Here is a 25,838-nt window from a genome sequence, read left to right as displayed (position 1 = left end):
AATTGGGCAATCGCATGTGTAAATAAAAAGTTCAATTGCAGTTTTAAGTTGCATATTTACATTGTGATTTATTGGTTTTAAAGGGGATTTGAATTTCTAATAGGAAAATTTATTTACTAAAAAAAACACTAAAAAATATGAATTTCAATTTATTATTGAAGGTAACTTGCCTCCAGGCCTTTAATATTAGTCCCAACATTTTAATTAATTTCTAAAAAAAGAAACATTGGCAATTAGAAAAAGGCAGATGGGAAATTTTCCAACGAATATTTGCTTTGTCTGCTTGACTCAATTAATAAAATTTGATCAAGTCAGCAAAAGGGTTTTTTGTGGGTCCCCCAAGCAGTTAATCCCTGAAAGCTGATCCCCCTTTGGATACCCAAACACCACCCCCTCTTGTTAATCAGATGCATAAAAAAAGGGAAAAGCAGCTCAGACGTACAAAATAATTGTTGCTGTTTTTGTTGCCTTAATAAACAACAACAAAGCGCGCCAAAGTCTATTATTCCTGCGTGTCTGTGTTTGTTTTTCTCTCGCGTGTAAGCCTAAAAGCTGCTTAAATTTTTAATGACTTTGCTTGTCCTTTTAATTGTGTGCATGTGCGTGTGCCAGTGTGTGTTTAAGCAGCAACAATTTCCACGAATGAGTTTTGTGAAGTATAAAATTTCAATTGGAGTTTTGACAAGGTTTTTTCATGGACTTAATGAGTGGGTTTTTAAAAAGTTTATTATTTGTAGTCATTGACATTTTGGCTGACTCTAGCTTTTGAACTTTAAAATAAAGGTAAACTAACTTAAACTAAAAGAACTTATAGATTTCAAATATTATATACCTGTTAAGTTCAATAAGAGATATCGCTTCCCAAGCCAAGGGCTAACAATACTTTATCAAAAAACAATTTGCTTTCAAGCCAAGATAAACACCAATCGTAGGCCACAATTCGAAGGCGTTAGTTTCCCTCTTCCCCTATCCATTTTCCTTTTAGCCACTACTACACAAAATGGCAATAAATATTTACCCAAGCCAGCCGAAAGAAATGTTTGTATTTTCCGAAAAAAAAAGGAATCCAAGAAAAGCTTTTCAAGTATAAGGCTACGAAAAAATGCCGCCAAGTCACGTAAATAATTAAACACGTGACATGCGTCAAGTAGAGCCTAGCTAAAGGAGAGGGCAAGCTCCAGCAGCTTCTCATGTGTGTGCGGAAAGGAGGGTGGCTAAGGATATAGCCAACTTGATGTCGCGACATTTTCTTTTGACAAGTGTGCGTGCGTGATTTCTTGGGCTATATTTGCTCAGCTTGCTCGCCAGGATGTAGAGAAAGTTTTTTATTTTTCTTTAGCTAAAAATAAATTGTCAACTTTATTGTTTTAACCTTTGGAGAGTCCATTCTATTTTTAATAGGAAATAAAATATTTTCTTAGATCAATGGTCTTAGAGTAAGCTAAAAGGAAGGTTCAACTTTATTTTTGTTGGAAATATATATTAAAATATATTTTAATGGTATACCATTCATATATAAAATAATAAACCTTCACAAATTGATTTCCCTTTTTCCGTACTTTTCACAATATTAGACCCTCTATAAAAAGAAATAAACGAAATCGTTAAACATTTCACCCCGAAGGATCGTTTAAAATATGGAGCTTTTCCTGGCCCTCTGGCTGCTGGCCAATTTATGTCTCAAGATTGTTTTTCAATAAATTGATGGCACTTCTTCTCCTCTTTTTCCCTTTTTCTCTCCTTTAAGGATTCACCTGGCTAAGAGAGAGATAGCTTTTTCTTGTCCTTTTAATGGCCATTTTCCTAGGCAATTAGAGACACGGCCAAACGACTTGGCTTTCCTTGCAAAGCTTTTTCTTATCCCTCGTTCTCTTGGCCATGTTTTTCCCAGGGGTCTCGTTGGCCATGTCCCGTTATTATGATTATCGTTTGGTCGTTTTGTGGGCTATTTTCCATCTCGTTCTATCACGGCCCCTTATCCTTTCGCTTTCGCAGCTCGTTTTCCTTTTTTGTGCCGCGTTGACAAAATCATAAAAATGCACACAAAACAGAAAACACAAACAAATTATACAAATGTCTCCCGCATGAGAATGTTAAAAGAGGGACTTAATTTTTTATTCCCCTCCCTGCCCTCCTTCTCTCCTTTGTTGTCACAATTTTGAGGTAATGGTCCCTGAGAGACCAAGATGGCCAGCAAGAGAAGCAGGAGTGTGTGTGTCCCTGGCTAGGATAACGATGTGTTTAAGTTTTGAATGGGTTAAGAGGGGGATTTAACGGTTAAGAAGAAGGCTTTAAAGGAATTATTTTAATATGCAAAAAAGATTGAATTCGATTTGTTGTAAAACAGATGAAAAATTTAAAAGTTTAGATAAAAAGTTATCCAGAAACATAGTTAGGTTTTACCTTTACAATAAGTATGTACATAACTAAGCCCTTTAATATGTTCATGAAGATTGACTTTTCGATCATCTAAGTTTTCCCTATTACCAGCATGACCAATTCATTAGCATTGCAGGAGGGCATCCATATTCAAGTGGCAGACCAAAGACCAGTAAATTTTCCTTGGGGCATTTCCATCTGAAATTTCCATTGCCCCGAATACCCCATGAACCATCAATTTATAAAATGCGCGTCAAACCAACAAAATTTATGCGCCACTGCATCGAATTGTGAAATACGAAGAGCCATGTGGAAAAGCGCTGTCTGTGGGAGAAGGAAAACTGTGCAGTTAAGAGCATGGAATTGTTTCAATTTCGTTGGCAAACAACAATTTCCAAAGAGTGGCGACAATTTTTGCCTGCCTCAAGTTGCGAAGTTTTCATGTGGCATCCGCTTTCCTTTTTTCCTCTTTTTGTTTTTGCATCCCCTCTCAGCACTTTGGAATTTTCATTTATAATTTTCCACCTTTTTTTCTTTTCTTTTTTTGAATTTTTGCACCAAGACTTATGCTGGAAAAGTGTTAACCCCTTGCTCTGTCTCTGCCGGAGAGAAAAATAAAAATCATTTGATTCAATTTTCCACATATCTTGGCCCGGTTTGGTGGGTGGAAGTTTTCCAAGGGGGCGCGGTGAGTGTGGAATTCTTTTTTTGCCGTTACCGGGAGCCATGCAAATCATTTTCTTCTTTATCCAAGGCCCCCCAGTTGTCGCTGTTCGCATTCGGTTTGGGGACTTTTTTCAAAATGAATCAATAAATTCCTTTTCCAGGGCAAAAAGTTTTTTCGAGAATTTCATCTTTTCGAATTTTAAAATCTTTACCAAATAGGGTAAGGTACGGTTACTCTATCGATTGGATTTTAAAGCATAAAATGTTTCAGATTTAAGTTTGAATTACTAAAAATAGTTTCTAAAAACATTGAAAGAAAACAGCCTGCTAAGGATATACAAAATGACAAATTATAACAAATACTAGAGAAATAATTTACCATTTTAAATTTTAAATTTAAACATAATTGATATTTCTCTGTTCTTTTCCTTTTTAATATTTTTGATCAAAGTTAAGCGTATCTAAACTTCGCTGTCTCCAACCTTTTCCTTTGCATTTCTTTTCACTTTTTTATTTCTGCTCGCTAAAGCCGTTGGCATTGTTGAAATTTCTGCTCCGCAGTTGGCCGAAATGCCTGTACTTTTGTTTTAACACCATGGCCATGGCCCGCCCCCTTGATCCTTGCCCGGCATGTGTGTCATTGCTGGTTTCTCTTAAAGAGGGCCCAAAGTTTTCCATATACCCCAAAAAAAAAAATAAAATAAGTCAGGCCCAGAAAATGGGAATAAATATATATTTTTTCTGGTTAGTACTCTCACATTTATTCCATTCATTTCATTGTGGTTAAAGCCTGGTTCGAATCGCCTCTCTTGGACTTTTGGGTTTTTGGCTGCGTTAACATTACGTTTCACAATTTAATTTTCCTGCCTTTTTTGTTTTTGGTTGGCTTGCATTTTCCTCTTTTTTGCTAGTGACATTGAGAGCCCAGAGTCCTGGCATATCCTGGCATCCCTTTGTGCTTTATCTTTCGACACAATACATACATACATACATTTTATACCCGATTCGGCTTTCGGTTTTTCATTTTTTGCTTTTTCGGTTTCATTTTTTACATGGCCACAAGATTTACTTATTTAATTTGGTTTCCTGTGTGGCGGATATTTATTGCACACTTTTTTCTTGGGCGACAATGTCGATGGGGTTTTTTCTTCGTGCCCCTGGCTTTTTAATTTCTGCGTCATTTTCAGTTGCGAAGATTGAAAGTTATGGCTGAGCAAATGAAATAAATGAATTGGGAAAGTCATTTAATTAATATTTAATATAATATTTGAAGAAATAATTGAAATATTTACTAAGAATAATTTTTAAAATCTTCTTAAAGGGAATTCCTTTAACATTTTTAACTTAACTTTTACCCACTTAATCATAGTCAAAAAGTCAAAATCCCATCGAAACTTCAAGAATTCCCTTGAGAAAACCAACCCCAACTTAATTCTCAATTTTTCTCAACCAACTCCCCAATGAACTCGTTCCCTCATCAACCTCTAATTAGTCAACATAATCCTGTCCAGACTTTTCAGTGTGGTGCCAACTTCAATGCCCCTTAAATTCCTCGCTGTGATGAGGAATTCAAATAAAATGCCAACTTTGATCTATTTACAAGTGATTATTAACAACAAAAAGAGAGAGTGAGAGGTTACCAGGCGGCAGACAAGGACAACAACTACAAACGATTTCGAATTTTTGCTTAATTACACACGAGTCCTAAACCTAAAGAGACCCCTCCTCCCTCTCTCTCTCAGAAAGTCCCTTTCGGAAATCCCCAGAGTCGAGTCAAAAAATGAGCTGCATCACCTCCATCATCCTCTGAGTCCTTCAGCCCCTGTGCCCTCGCTGTCTGCTTTTGGCCATGTCAAATATTTGTGCAAAGTCCAAGCTTCACTCCCCTTTTCCCTCCTACCCTTTTTTCATCCTCATAAGCCCCATTCCCACACCACTTTCGTCAGAATTTTCTCATCCAATTGTCGCAGTGGAAGGACGAAAAGGAGACCAAGTCGTCGGACAGGTTAGGAAAGGATGAGAAGGAGTCTTTGACCAAAAAAGAGCAGCCGGTCAAAGGGATAAACCTGCATTTACCTCTTAGAAAAACCAAATAAAACCAAATATTTTTTTTTCTATTTTATTAAATTTTCTTTTTAAAGAAATCTTAGCAGGTTTTTTTCATTAACTTTTGTTTTTTGTCAAATATTTTAGATAGGGTATTTAAAATGTCGATCAGTCATAAATTCCTTTCTTGGTTTTATTGTTGGCATTGCCTTTTTCGGGGTTCACTGACTGTCAACATTGGGCCACCCTCTTCCTCCTTTCCTTCCAGTCTGCTACCCTGCAAAATCGTATGCCCACGCAACGAGAATTTTCATCCAGTGTTGCCAGACAACGCACAGTCAGCGGAAAAAGTCGCGTTGCTCGGCAAAAAGGAGAGGAAGCAACGACAGAGGTAGAATGAGGCTGGAGAAAGTGCCAGGGCCTGTGCGAAAATAAAGCAAAGAAATCATTTTTAAATGCGGCTTAAAATTATCTTTGATAAGCGCGCTGAAATGCTCTCATATTTTTTGTTTTCTCCCATTTCCCAGCCCAGCTTTTCCACAGCTTTCTCTCTGCTGCCTTTTTTTTCTGAGAAGTTCAGTAATTTATAGTCTCCTGAACTTGAGTCGCATTAAAAGGTTATTCCTGGGCAGATCAAAGAAAAGCCTCTGCTTGGGCTGAGGGCGAGTTTAAGCTGCTTAAAAACCGCGATGTTGGAGATATTAAGAGGCGGATTAAAAGTAAAGGAAAAGGTACATACTTTCTCGAGGTTATAGTTTAGCTAGAAGGATATTTTAGTATATAAGAATATTCACATTTTATAAACTATTTTTGTCTTTTTTATTAGTTTCATTCACTGTAAACTGTAATTCTTGAAAACCATTCCCTCTAGTCTTAAAGATCTTCTTATTAACCTTTCGTCCTTGTCAGTCCTTGTTTCCCTTTGCTCCACTTTAGAAATTACAATGTTAAAGCTCTTCAAGAAATCCACTTGGGTTTTCCTTCATTCCCATTGATTTCCCATCTCTAGCATACCGCACTAGCAACAAAAACCAATCAAGGAGAACAAAGAGCAATGAGGAACAAAAAACAAGAATCAAAAGTTCGCTCTTCTCTCACAACAACAACAATAACATGAAGTGGAGGACTCCACTTTGCACTTGATTTGTTGTGAAGCAGACGTTAGACATAAAAAAAAATTATCCAACTCACCTGCAAAATAAAAGAGATCCGAAAAACAAAAAACAAAAGAAAATGAGAACAAGCTAAAGTTTTTCACAGAATTTTTCAGCTGCTACCCATGCACTCAAAAAATAATAATAAATTTATATAAACAAGAAATTGATTTTAAATTTAAGATTTCTAGAAGGAGGTTACGGAGGTCTGAATTGTAATAGTTGCGAATTGCTTATATCCTAAACCTTTTTTTTTCATAACCATTTTGGATTGTTTTTCATTTAAGAAATTTCTTTTTGAAAACTTCAATATTTTTTCAAGTGCCTTCCTTCTGCTACAATTTTTTCTTCATTTTCTTCTCCATTGTTAAAAAAGTTCCTACTCTTTGTCCTTGTCCCTGTCAAAGTGTTGACCCATGTCGACGCCGCCGAAGATGATTTTACCCGTCCACCTTTTTCGCCGCCCACTTCAACATCTCAGTTGGCGATCCCAAGTGTGCCTTCATTTTGAGGCTAAAAAACTTTTATAATAGATTTCAAATTTCTCCGCCGCCGGAGATATTCTCTGGAGTAATCAAGCAAATTAGTGAGTTTCTCGAGAGAATTGCAGGCGTGGTCCAAGCACGAATCCCAATGCCGAATCTCAAACACTCCCACTTTCTTCAGCAGCTCCCTCGACAATTTTGCGGTCGGCAAATTGTTGACAGCTGCTCCAGCAGAAGGTCCTTCTGCTTGTCCTTCTGCTACGACAAATGAAGATAAATGCCAACAAAAAAGTAAACGATGGAATAGGGCCAAAAGTTTGCTCAAAAATTTAAAGAGCGAAATCTTCAATTTGTAACTGGAGTTCAGTCTTTGGGGTGCATTATTGACAAGCAAATGCGATAGTCCTTTTAAATCCAAGGACTAAGTCTAAGAAAGTGGAACTTGTTAGTGTACCCTGTAGTGGAAAATGTATGGTATATGATGATGATACGGTTTTATGAGTTTTTCCTTCATAAATAACATCTTATAAAACATGAATCTTTTGTTACTGAGCATTTATTTTTATGACTTTAAAATTAGTTTCACGGAAATTAATTTATTAATGGGTATTATTGAGTTCAAATTTCGCCAACATCACATGTTTCCACTTTTATTGCATACTTTTTGCTGATGAAGATGAATTGCAGTTTGAACTTTGATAGCAACAAAGTTCAGTTCGTTTTACTCGTTCATTCTTCGTTGGGTTGTTTTGCCGACTTGTTTTTGCTGCTCGGGTGAAAAAGTTTTGTTTTTCGGTTTAAAAAGTTTTGGATAAAATTGTCGCAATTGCATGTTTTATTGGAACCTAAGCTGAACTTGGATCGTGTACAATTTGCACTTCTAGAAATGGTATAGCACGGAGATAAAATTGAGCTTAGGGTTTAATAGTCTTAAAATATTAAAATTAATTTGGATATTTTTTGAACATACTAAAGTACTAAACCTATATTATAATACTACAATGTTGAAACAAAACCTGCAAAAAACTTGCAACATTTGTTTCTCTGTAGAAAAGAGTAAGAAATGCAATAAATGTGTCAAAGGGTCGTTGCAATTACAGACCTTCCCCAGAGAGTCCCCTCGACTTTGCACTCGAGTGTAGGGGCGTGGCAGCAGCCCTTCTCTCCAGTGACTTACAAACTTTAACTAAATTAAAGTCAAGACGGCAAAGCCAAGAAAAAGGGTTAAGTGGAAAGAGAGAGCGGAAAAAGAGAAACAAAGTTTGGAGTCTGGAAAACAAAGACCAAAGAAGAAGTTCAAATTACAGAATGCAACAAAGAAGTCACCGAGGGAGAAAAAGAACTGGAAAGGGATGACAGGAATTTGCTAAATAAAAGTGAAACTTGTAATGAATTAAAACACAAAATAAAGTTAAAAAGAAAGAACAAATTTGTGGCTAAGGCAAAGGAGTGGAAAAGGAGAACAAAAATAGTCGGGCGCTGAGTTAATAACGGGATTTACAGTATTACCTTGATATATGTGGAATCTTTATATTATTAATAAAATAAATAAACGAAAAATATATAAAATTTACATATATATATATTTATATATATATATATATATATATATATATATATATATATATACATGTGTTAAAATATATATATATTTTCGATTATCGAAACCTTTTAGTTATAGTTCAATAGTGCTTTCAATTTTTCAAATTTTCATTATAATTTTTTTTTTTTTGGTTTATTTTTTTTTTTTTTTTTTTTTTTTTTATTTTTTTTTTTTTTTTTTTTTTTTTTTTTTATAATATTTAAAAAACTTTTATTTTTTTTTAATTACTTTTCAAAACAAAAAAATTTTTTTTTTTTTTTTTTTTTTTAATTTGTTTTTTATAAAAATAAAAAAAAAAAAAAAAAATTTATTAAAAATTTTTTTTTTATTTTTTTAGTTTCTTTTCTTTTAAAACCCCCCCCTTATATATATAAAATGTATACTAAAAACACCATTAGGTTTACCATGCAAAATTACATCCACCTTCAATATCACCTTACCTTTTCTTCACGTCAGCCTAAATTTCTAATTACGCAAAAAAAAGCAATCCATTTTATTAGTAGTCTGCCTTCTTAGCTGACACTCCCTGTTATTCGATCCCATCCTTTTCTCTGCCTTAGCTAATACATTTCAGTCACTCTCTCACATATACAGTAGAGTTCAACAGATTAGTTCCTGTTTAAAAATTAAAAACTAAATTAATGTTTAGAAACAACACAATGCCGGATAATTTATTTTTAAAATGAATTATGCTATTTTAATATTATTTAACTTAAAAGTGAGCACTAGTATTTGACTCACAGCTGTACATGTAAGGAGACAGAAACCGTTTAATCATCAGGTGTGTTAGAGGTCCTTGTCCAAGTGTTTGCTCATCGCGTTTCGGCTGGCCCAATTCCGTCCTAAAAAGCTGAAATCGTTTATTTACACAGGCAAATGGCCATTAGGTTAATGCTATTTGAGGTTTACTCGACCAGAAAATCGCCAAGGCAAACAAGAAAGGCTCACTCAAGCCGAAGTCGAAGTCGTTTTAAGTCTACAAATTACCTTTAAAGTTTATTTGAGGATGAAATTACAGCATATCACATTACACATAATTAAGCTCTTCAAACACAAAATTAAAGAAAACCAACTAAATAGTTTTTTATTTTCCGTGTTTTTATTTTAAAATCAATGCTCTCCCTTTGTAATGTTGGTTTTATCTAGTTTGTTAGAATAGGACAGAGCAACCTGTCTCTCACTTCCAACTACATTTAGATCCTCTCTTCAGCTGTTCATCTTGGAGATCTTTGGAGCAGCTTTCGCTTATTCTTCCTTCCACGCTCTCACTGGAATCTATTGGAGGGCCACCAATATCTCATTACAATTGCCTCTTCGGTTTCTCGTTCATTTGTCCATCGACGATTGACCGGGAACGAAGTGCGAGGAAGGAGACGAAGGAGGAGAAGCGAATGCGCTGAAATTATATATTTAATTAATATATAGCTTTTTTTAATTAGTCACGTTGAGTTCCGAGTGCCGTGTTAAGTGGAAGTATTTATTTAGGCCCTTAATTTAATCAATCCGACCTCGAGTGTCCGTGTGCGTTAACAGTAAACGTGAAGCGTATTGGTATTGGTAATTGACTGCCAGTAAATTAAGAGTTTCCAAGTTTTTCCCGTTCTTTATTCACGTTGATAGTGTAAAAAATTTGAGATCGCAAATATGTTCAACAGTCGCGTTTCGTTTTTGGCCAATCGCCGCATGATTTTCGATTTCTCCGAGAAGAACAACGATATCTACATGGAGTAAGTGTGTGATAACTGTAAATGGTACAGATGCAGTGGGTACACGTTAAAGATAATCCCAACTTCCATAATTTACATAAAGGCATAGACAAACTAAGAAATGTTCTCATATTTAACAATAAACTAAAAACTATAAGACAGATTTTTTAAAAACATTTTAATATATGTTAATTTCCCGCTTATCCCCAGATTACTGTACTAATACCTCTTTCGTCATTTCTCTCTCTTGCAGTGCTTTTGGTATGAGCGATAAGAGCAGCAGCGCAACAAATAGTCTGCCAAATAGTCCCATACACAGCAACAACAACAATCCCTCGCTGCTGAACAACAACAATAACGGCAGTAACAGCAACAATAGCTTGAACGTCGGCAACAACAACAACAGCAATCCGAACTTGGTCAACAGCAACAACGCTCTGGTGCCCGTCGGAAGCAACTCTATAATGTCCTCCGCCGGTTTGGTTAACAACAACAACAATGCTTGTAGTGCCAATCGAAATGTGGTAGCACTTGTAGATGATGACGCCTGCTTCCGGATGGACACTGATGCCGCTGTGGTCACGTACGGCGAAAAGGAACCGGATCCGGATAACATCAAGATGTTCGTGGGCCAGGTGCCCAAGTCGATGGATGAGTCGCAGCTGCGTGAAATGTTCGAGGAATACGGCGCAGTGCACTCGATCAACGTTCTGAGGGACAAGGCCACCGGAATAAGCAAGGGTGAGTACATACAGTACTCCTTCGATTAAATAGATTAATAGCTGGAGTGGTTATACATATTAAGGTTACCCATAGGCGATCGCTTAAAAGTATGCTATTTATTTTGCTACTTTAACTTTTAAAAGTCAAGAAACATTAACAAAAGTTCCTTTAACCTACGTAACACTGTAACATTTCTCCTTCTCTCTTACTCTTCGCTTTTGTCTGGCTGATAAATTGCACCCGAATATGTTGCGGTAAATAGCCAAAGCTCTGCCAAAAGTTCTTCGTCGCCCGTCATGGAAATGAGAGATGTACAGACAGAATTAATATGAGATATTGGTCTAGCCAGAACTCAAATATATACGTATATATATATATATGTATGTAGGAACGTCGTGCGTTTGGTGCACACACATCTTTCTATGTCTCCTTCTCTCCCTTTTAATTGCATTCACTTGCAATTGCCATTTCATTTCATCAGCAAATTGCTTTTTGTTCGCTATTTGTGTTTGAGCAGAAATTTCAATAGCCTTGAGCTTTGCTAATGGAGATTGGGCCCAGAGTTTTGGGAGTAGGGGATCTGTTGAATTAAATAATACAATTCATAGTATTAAATTGGCCTGTACTTATGGAGATTTTAATTCTTAAATTTGTGTTGAATTTATTACATTCTAATTTTTTTCATAATGGATTAAAAATGCAGATTTCCCAGACGATATGTGTTTACTTTGTTCACTTTGTTCACCCGTCAGTGCTAATTGAAATCTCTGCAAGTGAAGATAAAACTCAGTTTCATTTCTTTCGTCCTAAACTCCCTTTTCCATTATTCCAATATCATTCATTGTTCTGTTCATTTCTCCGCCCTTCTTTTTTACTGAGGCCTCTCAACTGCAGTCAAGTTTCTATTTTTATTGATGTGCCATGCTCTTTTCCCCCTTCATTCACTCATTCATTCATTCATAACGACATTTCCACTTCTAATCTTTTTCATTTCCAATTGCCATTTTGCTCGGATTTTCCTATTCATATTTCTGTAAGAGATTTCATTCTTGTCTGCTGGCCATTGTGTATTTGTATATTTTGTATTTCGAAAACGTTTTGTTTATTTTACGTCATTGTTATTCCATATCCAACTGTCTATTTAGCTTTTCCATCTGTATTTTTCTGCCTTTTTTTTTTGCTCTTTCTAGTATTCCGGCTGCCACTGACAGGTTCATCCTTATTTTTGTAAAAGTGGGCGTGACATTTTGGTTCTGGTGGTCAGTAGTTGTAGCAGTGTCCGAAAAAAGTGGGCGTGGCATAGAAAGAGGAGGATAGGAGGAAATCTGAGTGGGAAAAACAGTTTTAGAAGCACTTAAGTGGCGCGTTGTGTTGATGATTTATGACAAGCAACGAAAAGTAGTCACAGCATTTGCCACTCCCCAAAGAAGTGCTCCTCATGTGAGAATGTTCGCTTTTATTGCCATTATTTTTGTCGCCGGCGAAAGAGCTCGGAGAGACTTGTGCAAGTCACAAACACAAAATCGACACAAATTGCATTTCAAAGTTATTATTTATGTCAGCGCCAAGTAGAGAAAGGAGGCGGTACGTTTTTTTCCGTGGGCGTGCCAGTGACCTAAAACGAATAGTGGCGAAAAAAAGTTCAAGCGAATTTTCTTCTATCTTGGTGAATGTTTTTTCAAGGAGTACATAGGACTGAGCGAAATAGGAAAACCTTTTTATAGGATTTTTAGAATTGATTTTTATATTTTAACATTGTTAATTTAAAAACAATTAGCTCTTGAATATTAATAAATTCTCCTTTTAAATTGTTGTTTATTTTTTAAGATCTAATTTGACACTCAAACATGAAAAAAATTCAAAATGGTTAACTAAACCTTCATGCCTAAACTATCTTTAAAACTTTCTCTTAGTGAACTAGTTTTCATTTATAGACTTTTTTGGGAACACCATTTTCTCCTCTTGCATGATGCATTTTCGTTGGTCGCCTTTTTTTCTCGGTTAAAGCCAAGCAAAACTTCCTGCTAACAACATTTCCATTTAGATGGCAAAATGTAACCCAGTTTTTGGCTACCAGTTGGCTAAAGGACCTCATCCATATCCTTAGACTTGTGCAACGATTTTTTTTCTGCAGCTGCTTTTGTCTGTTGCATTTTCCGAGTTGTTTTTTTTGGGTAGTTGCTGTTTCGCTTTTTCCTTTAAACCAAACAAAATGCAAAATGACACTTTTAAGTGCGATGGTTGACCTCTGAACCAGAAAGTCGTAAATAACTAAAAATACCAACGGCAACCAAAGCAAGAAAAAAAAACAAAAACACAAAAACAAAATTGTATCAACCAAAAAAAAATTTCCTTTTCGTTTTGGCCAAGTATTTCTGGGCTTCTCTCCGTTCTTCTAGCTTCCCGAAATGGTTATCCTTTTTGGGGCACTAAATTTCGTTAGCGGGCAGTTTTTCCTCCCATTTTCCACCTCGAACTTTTCCACCTCTTTTGGATGTTGTTTGTGGGTGTTGCGGTTTTAATGGTTGGTGTTTTTGTTGCACTGCGGCCAGCAGATAAAGGTGAGAGGTGTGAAGGTTAAAGGGGAAAGTGGGGGCGGTGGTGGAAAGGTGGAAACCAGAGCGGCACAAGGTTAAGCGCTCGGGTCATAATTTATTAGCGCTTGCGGTTCGGCGATAGTATGGGAAGTATTTTCCGAATACGGGATAAATGGGCGTTATAAGGGGTCGTAGTCTGTGGGGGGTTGGGGTCATCAGGGCGAATGAACTGAGGCATAGCGAGAAGGATTTTCTGCGGTTCCCGTTTCGGATTGTTTCAGGTGAGAAAAGGTAGAAACAGGTAGCTTTTAATTCGATATTGAGTGAGCTGGATTCGAGGGAGAAAGTAGGGCAGGGCGAGCTGTAAAATGTTTTGTGGGCTTTTCGGTTTGGTATTTTCAAGTTTTCCGCGGCTTTTGCGGCCAACGAAACGCAGCCAACTATGATGAAATTAAGATTTTCCCCTCAGAAATGCCGTTACAATTTAAAGTGAACTTAAAATAAATTGCTTTTCAGCTTAGTACATTAAGCGATTTAAATTTTGTAGAACTCTAAAGTGCTCCTTACTTCTTGTAATTAACTTAATTGAAGTAACTGTATTTAAAATAAACATCCCTTAATTTTCTTTTGATAATCATCATCGTTTTCTATACCCTTAAGCTAAGCTACTGCAGATAAACCAGCCCAAAACATATTCAATTGCGAGTTTTACCTCCACCCCAAAACAAGACCATATGTCACAGTTCCCCATTAAGGCAGCCACTCCCATTGCACCCCCAACGCCCTCGTTTTCCTTTCGTTTTTTAGTCAAGCCTGTGATTTATGACCTCCGCCTTATAAAAAACTAACTCGCTGACCAAACCAGAAAAGGAGAAACTGAGAAACGCAGATGAGAATCCGACGAAAAAACCAAGAAAAGGAAATAATATAATTCACACAGAGTGTGAGTTAGAAATCGGGGTTAAGTGGGGTTTTCTTATTTTTGGAGGGGGTAAGGAAGGGGGAAAATCTTAGTCAGTTAGCAGATTTCTTTGGCTGTTTGCCGCCTTCGTCCTCGTTTTCGTTATCTTTCGGCTGCCTTGAGAACTTCATTTTGAAAAGCTTTTTCGTGCTCTAAGACCAGCTGTCCAGTGTCTCCCCGGAAAAAGGAAAAGTAACGCACTTATCTAACGCCTTCATCGGCCATTACTTTTTTTTATATATTTTTTTCTATTTTATTTCCCTTCTCCCAGGAACTTTTTTGCTCTTGACATTTTTATTTAGCTGCTGCACTGAGCGTGAAAAATGCATAAAATTTCACTTAATTTTATTCCCCGCTCCTTGCACTTCCGCCGCGCCAAAGGAAAAGGCGAATTTCAATTTCAAATGCAGGTTTTCAGTAGTAAGGAAGTAAATTTCCCACAGCTTGAGTTTGATTTTTCTCTCTTTTTTGGGGAAATTGGAATTTGGTCATGACTTTTAGTTGCCACTGAAGCATGGCTAAGCATTTGTCACGCTTCAGGTGAGAGATCTATAGGCGGGATGTGTTGGTCTGGTTTCTTTTTTTATTTTTTATAATCTTATGGTTATTAGTTAATGGTAATTTATCAAATATTTAAGGAACAAAAACACTAGAAAGGACCAGCGAACTGCATCCTTGATTGTGTGCACTCTTCCTGCTTTAGTTCCACTTTCTTTGTGTTCCTTTAGTCGCAGTCAGTAAATCTGTGGGTGGCAATGTTTAAGGACATTGATTTATTTAACTTCGATTAATTCGTTTCGGTGCTCGCCTCGTCCACAAACGTGTGTCCAACGGTTTGTATTTTATGGGTGAATGGGTGGCTATATAGGATATATATATATATATATATGTCAGGATATATATATGTTATAGGTATGTAGCTTTTTTGCTGGACTTTGGCACGTCTTGTCTGGCGGCTCTCGATTTCATCTTCCTTCCACTTGCCGGGATTAAGTTCTTTTTGTCCAAAAACGTGACTGGGTGTCGTTTTCAGCTCTATTCCTGCCGCTGCTTTTTCTTCGATTTTCCTTGGCTTCTCCCATAGTTTTCCTCCTTTGCCATACTTGTTTTTATCGCTTTGTTCTATTTTGTTGCCTGTGTGTGTGTGTGTGTCTTTGGTTTGATTCTAACTGCAGTTGACATGCACATAATGGGAATTGTGTGAGATTTTTCTTCGTTTTACTTCGTTGTTTTGATGCATTTGCAGTTGCCTCCTCCTTCGTTATCCTTCGATTGCTTTCTTTATCTATAGCCAAGGATATCAGCCCTCTCCTTCTCTCCCTGGAATATAGTATCCTTTTGCCCGCCAACTATGTTTTATTGCTATCGAAATGGTTTCGATTTTCTTCCATTTGTTACATTTAACGCTAGTTTAATTTTAAATGATATTTAATCTGCGCTTGCCAAATGGAATTGAAGTGAATTTTCATTCGATATTTTCTCTTTGCTTTCCTTGACTTTAAGTGGAATGCGATATTTTAATGATGGCTTAATAATAGATGAAAAAGGAGCTTTGTTGAGGGTGTAATTTGAGAAATATTTTCTTTGTGTTGTTATTTATACTTTGTCCAATGATTTAAGATTGTTGTTTCTTAGAAAGTATATAAAATTCAACTTGAAACGACATTTTTAAAATATACTGCAAACTTTTGATCTCATAACTCACTCACACGGCGGATGTGGCCACGATTCCGTCTAACCTCTTTTCACCGGATATTTAACGGCAAAAAAAGGTAAGAAAAACCAGAAACGAGAAATGAAAATATTTGCAAATATGTATGTGAAAAATGCAGAAAAATGTTGGTGGTGACATGGATGGCAAAAAAAAAAAAAAAAACTGCGACAGATTGAATTTACCTGTGTGTGGGGTTTAATATCTAGTGCCACGCCCCCTTTTTGGCCAAACGGCTGAGTGCGACCAACCAAAATGGTCACCACTAAATGCCGCCGATACGCTGGTGGGTAATTGCATTATGCAACTATTGCATTGCCATATTAAGTTTTGTTGTAACCATCGCTGCTGCCATCACACACCGCTGAGCCTGAGGTTGAAGGTAGGCCTTGAATTCGGGGCGGGTAAAAGCGGGGTGAAAATTGCGGAAAATGCGGGAAATGGGATGCACAGTGAAAGGTATATGGAATGTATGTGTGTTCAGGAGCCGGAAATGGATTTAACCAAAGCTCTGGCTGGCAGTGTGTGTGTGTGTGTGTGTGTGTAACTTGGCCACAGATTTGGCACAAAAAGAAAGGGAATTTCAGCCACATCCCAAATAGAAGCTAAAAAAAAAAATTTTGGTGAAATGGAAATGGAATGCAATGCAAAAAGAGGCCAAAACATAAGGGTAGATAAAATGTTTTCCCTTGAAATTTAAAGAGACATTCGAAATGTGTAAATTATAAGGAAAATTACCTAAAAATCAGCGTATATAAAGAAAAAATCAATTTAATTTTACGATTTATTAACCTGTCATTAAAGTTAAATGTTTTCCCAACGGAAGTTTCACCACATTCGAAGGCGAAATAAGCATTTCCAAGCTAATGTTTGACTTTAAGTATCACTTAATATGCTGCCCGCCACACTTGCCTTCCACTCGAACCCTCATAAATTCAAATACCTTGGCCACCCTTTTTGAAGCCCAAATCGTGGCCCAACCCTTTCTTGACACCCTTCTTGCTCCGCCCCTGCTAGCTTGCATACTCCAATCTTAAACGCGACACATTCGTTGGGGCCATAATGTTTAATTTAATGCCGGGCTGTCATGTTGTTGCCACATTTCTTGCTGTCGCTGGCCACCACGCCCATGGCTTCCTGCCTTTTCACACGTTTTCCCTTTGCCGGTCCCTGCTAATAATAATAATTTTCATAATTTCCCAGTGCCACCTTTTTCCCGACGCGCTCGCCTCGAAAATAAACTCCAATTTAACCCCCATGCTAATCTTATGCCGCTCTCCTTTTATTTTCCAGGTTGCTGTTTTGTGACGTTCTATACGAGACGCGCCGCCCTGAAAGCCCAGGATGCTTTGCATAATGTTAAGACGCTGAATGGGGTAAGGAAATTTTGATTTGTGTAATGATTTTATCAGGGCTCAGCCCTCTCAACTCCATTATAACTTAAATTAGGGATATTTTTCAGCTACTCATAAAACCTAATGGTCTTTGGTGGAATGTATTTGGGAAAATATGATTAGGAAAAGTTTTAGAATCAGGTTAGAAGCAGTGATTTTTCTGAGTGTAGTAAACCCTTCTCAGACTGCGTCACTTACCTTACATATTACCATTAATGCCATGAAGTAAGTCTTCTAGCCTAAATTGGGGCAGCGTCTAAAGAAATGTAAAAGACATGACCATCTTAGCCTTTAATTGGAATTTTCGCTGATCTGGCACAAACAAGGAAAAACTCTATAAACTTATCATGGAACGCTATCAGCCGTCTGACAGGACAACAGCCAAGAGGTTTTTCCGAATGGGATGGAAAAGGGATGGGGGATGGGGTTTTGGTAGCATCATCGTCGTGATTCCTCTCGCCTCCTTCATTATGGCTAACTGACTCGCTGACTGACAGATTGACTGGCGTTTGGACTGACAGAGCCATGACACCGCACAAAAAAGGCAGAACACTCTTGGGGGCTAAAATAAAATGCATCGCAAGGGGAAATGTTTTTCCGAAACGCCGACTTAAAAAACCAAAAAAAAAACCGTAGAACGTGAAATTCTTCCTCCTCTATTTTCCAATATAGTAGTTTTTTCGCTACGTACATTTCCCTATAAAATGCAAGTAATTTTAAAAGTTTAGCCCTGTGTCCTGTGGCAGCTTAAAAATAAAGAAAGACTAACAAAAAATAGCGAAAATTGTTAGCACAAGATACGCGCCAGAAGTTTTTCGTGTTTTCTTTCAGTGAGGGTATGATGAAATTTGTCAGAAAGTTTGTCATACTTTAGACTCTACTCTTTGTAGGTTGTTTATGGGGATAAAATTTAGCAGAAATTATTAATATTACTAATAATAATAATACTTAAACAATCAAACTTAATTACTAGATATTCGAGTCGTCGATCATTTAAAAATATTTGATTTCTGACGGGAAGAGAGCAAACCGCAGGCACAAAAATGTCAATTTGCACTTTGGAGCAGAAGCAGCTGAAAAGCGGAAAAGCAAGCAGAGTCCCGGCAAAGTTGTCAGCACAAGTGCAAAGGGAAAAAGATGTTGAATGGGCGGAGAGGGGGTTTCCAGGGATAGGTCAGAAGATAGCAGCACCAGCGAGCAACGTCAGCAAAAGCGAGCGACATTTGGCAATGTTGCTTTTTATTTTCGGTTCCCAATTTTTTGTTTTCATTTTTCCCCCTTTTTTTTTTGTTGTATAGCGCCATCAAATAAGCATTGAATATTATTATTATTTGAAAGCCATGTGTTGGCTCAAAAAAAAAAAAAGAGGAAGGGTTTCTCCTAGGGACAATGCTTATGTCATCACGTTATCGGCTTTGAAAAATCGGGGGAAAAAAAGGAGGGAAAACTGACATAATTTGCATGTAACTTCGTGGCTGCAGCTGCGATATTTATTTTAGAAAATTGCTATGGAACATTTTGGGGCGATGACGGACGGGTTAAAGGGCAGATAACGGGACATGTGCGTGCTGCATTTGATTCCCATCGTCGTTGCCGTTGCTGTTGTTGCTGTTCTTGCTTTTGGCAGTTCCACTGACAGGCTTTGACGTTAGCTTGTAATTTTCTTGCACAATTTGCGATTGTTATCGAAATGGGGGGAAATGCTTTTGGAAATTCATGTTGATTGCCGGGTTCGTCGAAGGGATATTTTCAATTTTTACTTAACATAGTTTAACATTAATGTGAGAAAATGATTGGTATTAGGAAAAAGGCTATACAAGATCAAGATTAAAAACAATATTATTAAAATCAACTTTGCGGTGAAATGAAATCCAGTACCTAAACAGCAGAAAATATAAACTCTTTCATAGCCATTTGCCAATTTTCAAACGATTTACTTTCCTTGCCTTGCCAATTCGATAACATATATCGCAGGGCTGCATTTCACGAGCCACTTTTCGTTGATTAAGTGCAGACCGGCCGATAATTGCCCCAATAGAAAACAGTCGCCTGCGATATTTCAACCAATTACATGGAGGCAGGGAAAAGCCAACCACGAAAGCTGCCTTCGCTGGCTGCCTGACTTGCCTGGTTGACAAAGTGAGGAAAGGACTCTCTCTTCCACCTTCGAAACTGTTTTCGCCCGGTGGGGGCGTGAATGCCGCCTGTGTTTGACTGGTAATTGCTACTTCCTGCATATAAATAAATTGGCAAAATAAGAAAGCCAGAACAGGCAGCGGCGGAGGAGCAGGTTGACTTGGACTGCAATTTGTAACCAGTCCCGTTGCGTGTATTATTTACGGCCAGAAAAGGTTGGGGCAGGGCAGGAAAGTAGGAAAAGCAGTGGGTAGTGAAAAGGATGAAGGGAGGATGGGAATAGGAGGGAGCAGAGTGCCAAAGGGAAGAACAAGGACATTGCCTTCTAGCGTCGACTGTCGTCGTTTGCTCGCTGCCCGTTTGCCAATAAATCACGCGCCATTATCCAAGCTGTAGTTTCACGCAGAGGTGATTACGTGACACGCGTGAGAAGTTCATTAAAAACTACTCACTTAGTATAAGAGATATTGTGGCTCAAAAACTGTGGATAATCTTTTATAAAACATTTTAATACTAAATTTTTGTAATATTTATCTTACTTTTTACATCTTACCTTTAACTCACGCCGTCATCTCTAACTATAGAATGCAATCTGACCTCGTGCCGTTTTCGCGGCTTCTTTGAGTACGGAAAAGAGGGCATGGCTAGGACAGGGGCGAGCTTTAAGCTTGTTTTAATTAGAAGACGCTGTGAGGTGTGTGTGTGTGTGTGGGGGAAAAATTACATTTAAAACACGCTGCAAAGTCTAACGCATATTTTAGGATTTTGCACATAGCAGAGAGTGAAGTTTTCCCCTTTTCCTCGCTTTTGGCCAACGCCCGTGTCCTTTTTAGCGACCGCTGAATAAATGTGTTTGGCTTTTGTCAAGGATTTAGGCGGAGGCTTTCTTCCGTGTCCTGCGAGGCTCCTTTTTGCCATTGCCTGCATTCCATTCATTATGCAGCTTAAGTGGATGGTGGTGGTGGTACTATGGGAAAGAGGGCTTTCCACCCCATTCCGATTCCCCATTTTCACGGCCCTTCTACAGAAAATGCAGTCCCTTGTCGCCGTTTTTGGCGACTGCATTTTGGCCCTAAGCTCTGTAAATTAATCGCGGTCCTCTCTCTGTCTTTGCCCGGAACCACGGAGCATATTGCGCTCTAATATTTCAAATGTGATTAACAAGGTCCGGAAACGGATTTGATTTTAACGAGAGAAAATGGAGGGATTATAACAAGGATAAGGGAAAGAAAGAGATTTGCTGAGTTTTTGTGTTGGGAGTTTCCCTAACCATATTTTTATATTAACCTATTAAAGACGAACAAAAATGACACCAATCTTATATTGACATACCAAATATGCAAACTATTTCAAGTATTTTCCCAAAACAAATCTAAAGAATTTACCAATTTAATTCTCATTAAATTTTCTCTTGATTTCCTTTCGTTTCAGATGTATCATCCCATTCAAATGAAACCCGCCGATAGCGAGAATCGCAATGGTAAGTTTTTTTTTACCCATTCACAAAAACAAATTTGACAAAAAAAAAAAAAAAAAAAAGGAAATAGAAATAGAGAGCTATACACACACAATGCGGTGAATAGATGCGGTGTGTGCATGTGGGTGCCTAAAAGTATGCCAAGCCAAAATATTTCCACCGCCAGCAAATCAACAAAAATCGGCACAAAGTGACCAGCCAAGCGTGAGAAATATGTGTGCGATTTCCTATCGAAAGCCAAACACAAATTGGGGCTTACGGCTGGGAAATGCATAGACTGAAAGGATAGTATAAATATTTCGGAAAATGGTTATTTTCCTCTTGCAAAAATAAATTTTTGAGAAGATTTTGATTATTTCCTACCCTTGACAAGGATAATATGGATCTTCTTTAAGCATCAATATATTTAAAAATCTTAAGTACATGAAATTGAGACTCACAACTTTAGAAGTAATTCTTTAAAATATAGTATTTTTTACCTATATCATTTTAATTTTCCTTGCTTTTCCCCCGAATCTATATCACCCCATCCATATCCAAAGTAATCCCCAGTCAACAAAATTCTGAAAGAGAAGAGAGATCGACATAAAAGAGTGACAGAGATAGACAGTGACCGTTCAAAATTGTTTGGTGTGGCTGTGCGAAATTGCGTGCGAAAAACGCGGTCAGCCTAAAAGCGGGCAATAGTATTTGACAGTTTTTATTGGCAATGGTCAAAAAGGGGGAGCGAGGACGATGAAGAGCTGAGCGCGATGGAAGGGAAAATTGCGAAAAACATGAAAAACGACAGCATTCTCTGTGTCTGTGTGAAGCGAATTTTTTTCGCAATATTTTACCGATTTTCCATTGAACTTTCATTCATTCGTGCATTTCGCCTCTCCATCCCTTTGTTTTAAAGTTCGTTGTCAGCTGTCGGTCACTTGGCAGTTAATTAAAAACCATCAATTATGTGAGCCAGTAAAAATTTCCCAACCAAAAAAAAAGTGTTCAAAAAGCTGAACACAAAAAAAGTTGCTGAACATTTTTTAATTTATGTTAATTTCAGACAGGAAGAGCTACAACCCGCCCACACTTTGGGGGCTGCTTCTTTTAATTACACCCATGATATTAATCTGCTTAAGTGACCACAAAAATGTTGACTTTTGCCACCCCTCACACACTCTGAAGGGGTGGATGAAATAGGAGAAGGGGAGAAAAGACTGTACAGAATGCCACTTTTAATTGGACGACCTCTAGCGGCGTTTATTGTTAACAAGTTGTAACAAAAAAGGAAGAAAAAAACTGCAAAACTGAGTGCAAAAAAAGTTTCGCTGGCATTGCGAGTCTTCCTGACAGGCAATCTCCTCCCCCTTACGGAAAAAAAAGAAGCTACCACCCACCCACCATCTGCTTTTTCAGCAGTGTGTAATTACGCTTGTACAACATGGCGTATGCTTAATAATTTTCGGCACTTTTTCCTCTGTGTGTGTGTGTGTGCTTTGCTAATTTTTTGGGTGTTTTTATAATGTGGCTTGATGATGGATAAGTGCTTTCAATGGTGGTAATGAGGAATATGATAGTTTTTCATGGTTGGGAAAACAATAGAGGAGGAATGAAGGGTTGAATATAAAGTAAATTTGAAAGCTAAGTCGTCTATAAATAGTCGAAATTGACGTGTGGGCTACTATTCAATATACATACCATGTTAATTTCTATTTGATTTCTGCCCATGTACAGCAGGGAAACTTTTCCTAATTTCTGTATAATGTTTAGTCCATTTAGCGGCTTGGTTGAACTCCAAATTCGGGCCGAAACCTCCTGCGAGGGCATTTCAATTTCAGATAAGCCCTTTGGTGGCGACCGCCCGCATTGCGCCTAAAACAAATTCGATGCAAATTCAAGTTGGACGCCATCCAACATTTGCCGCATTATAGACAGACGCCGCCGACTACGACGACGGCTCCTACCGGCAAACAGCGAAATTGCAATTCAATTCAATATTCCAAACTAGACAGAGAGAAATGTGGCTTGTTTCGTGATTTGGCACTTTAACCTCGAACACCAGGCATCAGCAGCAACAACAATATTTTTTAAATAAAAAACCAAAACGAAAACAAACTGACAAAAAAGTTTGGCTGGGATCCACACAGGAAGCGATATAATAGAAAAAGATGGCAGAAATATTTTTGCCATGTTTTCTATATATATATATTTTTTTTTTGTAACTTCTGGTTTACCGCCATGGTGTTTGAGAGAGGGAAGGGGTAACTCTAGAGTACTCACAGCCTAGAAATCGAAAAAAAGTGTATATAGGAAAGACAGTCGTCGTCGTCGTCTCAAACGTAACAACAAACGGAAGGTGGCAATTTAATAAAATGCTTGAGTGAGTCGCCGAGTTTTGTTTCCTGCTTGGCTCACGCTGCTTTTCTCAAGTCTATACTCGAATTTGGCTTTCTTTTTGCCAAAGTTTTCTTTTGCGAAAGTGTTGCATACTTTTCGGCTGGCGGAAATCGCTAAAGAGAACAACCCCTCTGATTGGTTTTCTTTCTTTGTTCTTTTGCCATTGCTATTGTTATTCTTGATTCTTAGACTAGTTTTTTATGAAATACATTTTAAAATGTTCTTTATATAGGGAGAGCTTAAGTTAAAGGTTTGAACTGGCGTGGGAACGAAAGCAGCTGTCGACGAAGAATATATGTCCGTTTTCATAAGCACTTTTCTTCGAATTGGCAAATGGGTTTCTTAAGAAGTCTTAAACTTTCCAAATTACACTTATGAAGTATAAATTATTCGATACAAAACTGAAGCCATCAAATCTCCCCTTGAGTGTTTTCCACAAAGGAGGAGCTCTTTCTTTACTCAATTTTAGTATTCCGGATTAAAGCGATTTCAAACAATCAAATGAAATTATCCCCAAACGATTTGTTTACCTTTGATCTTTCATCACAAATTCAATCAGCGATTGCTACTCTCATAAAAAACCAAACCACCCCCCAAACCCACAAAAAAGTGTTTTCTTGAGAAATTTCCCTTCTGCCATAAATAGCGAACAAATGACTTCTCATTTCCACTTAAATTGAAGCAAAGGGAAAAGCAAAAATTGCATTCAAATTTTATGACACTCTGTGAGTCCGCAGCTTTTTCTCTCTGACGCTGGGCTGGGTAGCCCCTCAAGGAAAAGCGTGGAAAACCCGAAGGACATAAATACCTCAAGGAGAAAGCAGGGGAAACAAAGAGAATATTGTCTAAGGGCAAAGAAGTGCATAATAACAGCGATTTGCATTAGGTTAACTAAAAGGAAAACCAAAGAGGAGGAGGGAGGAATGGCAAACGAGACAACAGCAAAAAGTGCAAGCAAATCAAATGAGTAAGCAAAAGTGGAAAAGGCGAGAAAAAGGGGAAGGTGAGAAAAACTGCAACGTGGTAATCAGAGCAATTTACATGCAAGCAAACTTCAAACAGACAACGAGGAAAACGCGGAAAATATGGGGGGAAAAGCAGAGAGAGGGGCAAGAAGCCGAAAGAGAATGTCAAGTTTTGAAGGATTATGAGAAAAATGGATGAAGGAAAATGGTAGCTTCCACTAGGGGCGAAATTAAATTCTCAAATAATCCACAATTTCCCTTTTTTTCGGTTGCAGCAGAATGAATGAAGGTGGAAAAGCAGAACTAGCTTAGATCAACGAAGTTAAGAATACCCTTTAGTATATCAATTGGGGAAATTTGTTATATAAGAAAGAAGAATCTAATTAAGGAAAGTTCCCTATAAAGATATACCTTCTCCCCAAAAAGATCCAAAAGTGAGAGCAACTGAGTAGCGATGAACATCGTCATGTTTATTTCATATAATTTTGGGAAAGCACAAAAAACACGATTGCATTTGCTCGAGAGTTGAAGGAAAGCCGAAAAGGAAGTAAGGAGTGGGTGGGCTCTGCTGTTGTCGTGGAAAAGACGCGGGGTAACATATGAATTTTTCCTCACTGCATATGAAATCGATATGCAAATGTTGTGCGAGGTTTTTCCCGGCGTCAACAACAGCTACAGAAAAAGAGGAAAAACACAACGACGGCTCGGCTCCTTTCTTTCTGCTGCTATATGATGATGATGATGATGATGCACGTATTGTTTGCTTGTAAACATGATAAAAATTCAAATTAGCCATAATATATATGGCAAGTCAAGGAGAGAGTGAGAAGAGCGCACATATGAGTCTTCATTTTGTGGCGTTGAAATGCAAAATGTGCCAAGAAATTACGGCAAAAACTTTTACCCAAGGGTCGTACGAAGGAACCTTGAACAAATTACGTATTGTATTTGCATTTCTCGTACTTTGGTGCTGGCGTAGAAATCAATGAGTCAACAAGAAGGTGAAAGTTGAGTGCAAACACTCTATATAGATGGTATCTATTACATATTGGCGAGAAAAACAGATTGCTGTCTAAAAGTATGCAACTTGTTGAGAAAGAATGGGAAATTTGAAGTTTTCCTCTATTTTATTACCTATTTTGATTGATGAAAGAAGATTTTCTGTACTATCTCTTGCAAACCATTTTCCCACCTGGCATTTTAACGCCTGCGTGCATCTCTAAGGTTCTCCTCTGAGACAACTTTTTCTCTGTAAACAACAAAATGCCCGAGCAAAACGTGTTAATTAGCTCATTAGCATCAGGGGGGCGCTACTCCAAGAAGAAGAACAACAACAACTACAGTGGACGTTCGTTAGATGTGAATGAGCAAAAAGAATATGAAAAGGTAGAGATGAGAATAAAAAGTAAACAAAGCTAAACCAACATTAAAAGTCACTTAAAAGAGCTCAACTCAAAGTCAACCAACAATTTCACAACGCGACCAAAGTTGCTAATCAAGTTTTTCCAGCCGAGAA

General features: G+C 37.7%; 1 protein-coding gene across 5 annotated transcripts in view; it reads left to right on the top strand.

Moving 5' to 3' along the window:
- LOC108104055 (CUGBP Elav-like family member 2) overlaps positions 1–25,838 on the top strand; it is a 110,466-nt gene that overhangs the window by 57,459 nt on the left and 27,169 nt on the right. For 4 of the 5 annotated variants that reach the window (XR_001772276.2, XM_017209905.2, XM_017209904.2 and 1 more), the window contains 3 exons: positions 10,293–10,780; positions 17,265–17,347; positions 20,933–20,981. Coding sequence is in view for 4 of the 5 variants with exons in the window: in XM_041819035.1 (XP_041674969.1) it covers positions 10,293–10,780; positions 17,265–17,347; positions 20,933–20,981 (620 nt within the window). In the remaining variant the exon portion in view is untranslated. Of the gene's footprint in view, positions 1–9,658; positions 10,061–10,292; positions 10,781–17,264; positions 17,348–20,932; positions 20,982–25,838 lie in introns of those variants that run through there. The other variant, XM_017209902.2, reaches the window with a different exon arrangement.

Source organism: Drosophila eugracilis, unplaced genomic scaffold (assembly GCF_018153835.1).
Source record: "Drosophila eugracilis isolate 14026-0451.02 unplaced genomic scaffold, ASM1815383v1 contig_445, whole genome shotgun sequence".
Taxonomy (NCBI): Eukaryota; Metazoa; Arthropoda; class Insecta; order Diptera; family Drosophilidae; genus Drosophila; species Drosophila eugracilis.
Note: the sequence above shows the minus strand (reverse complement) of the source record. Positions and strands in the feature narration are given on the sequence as shown.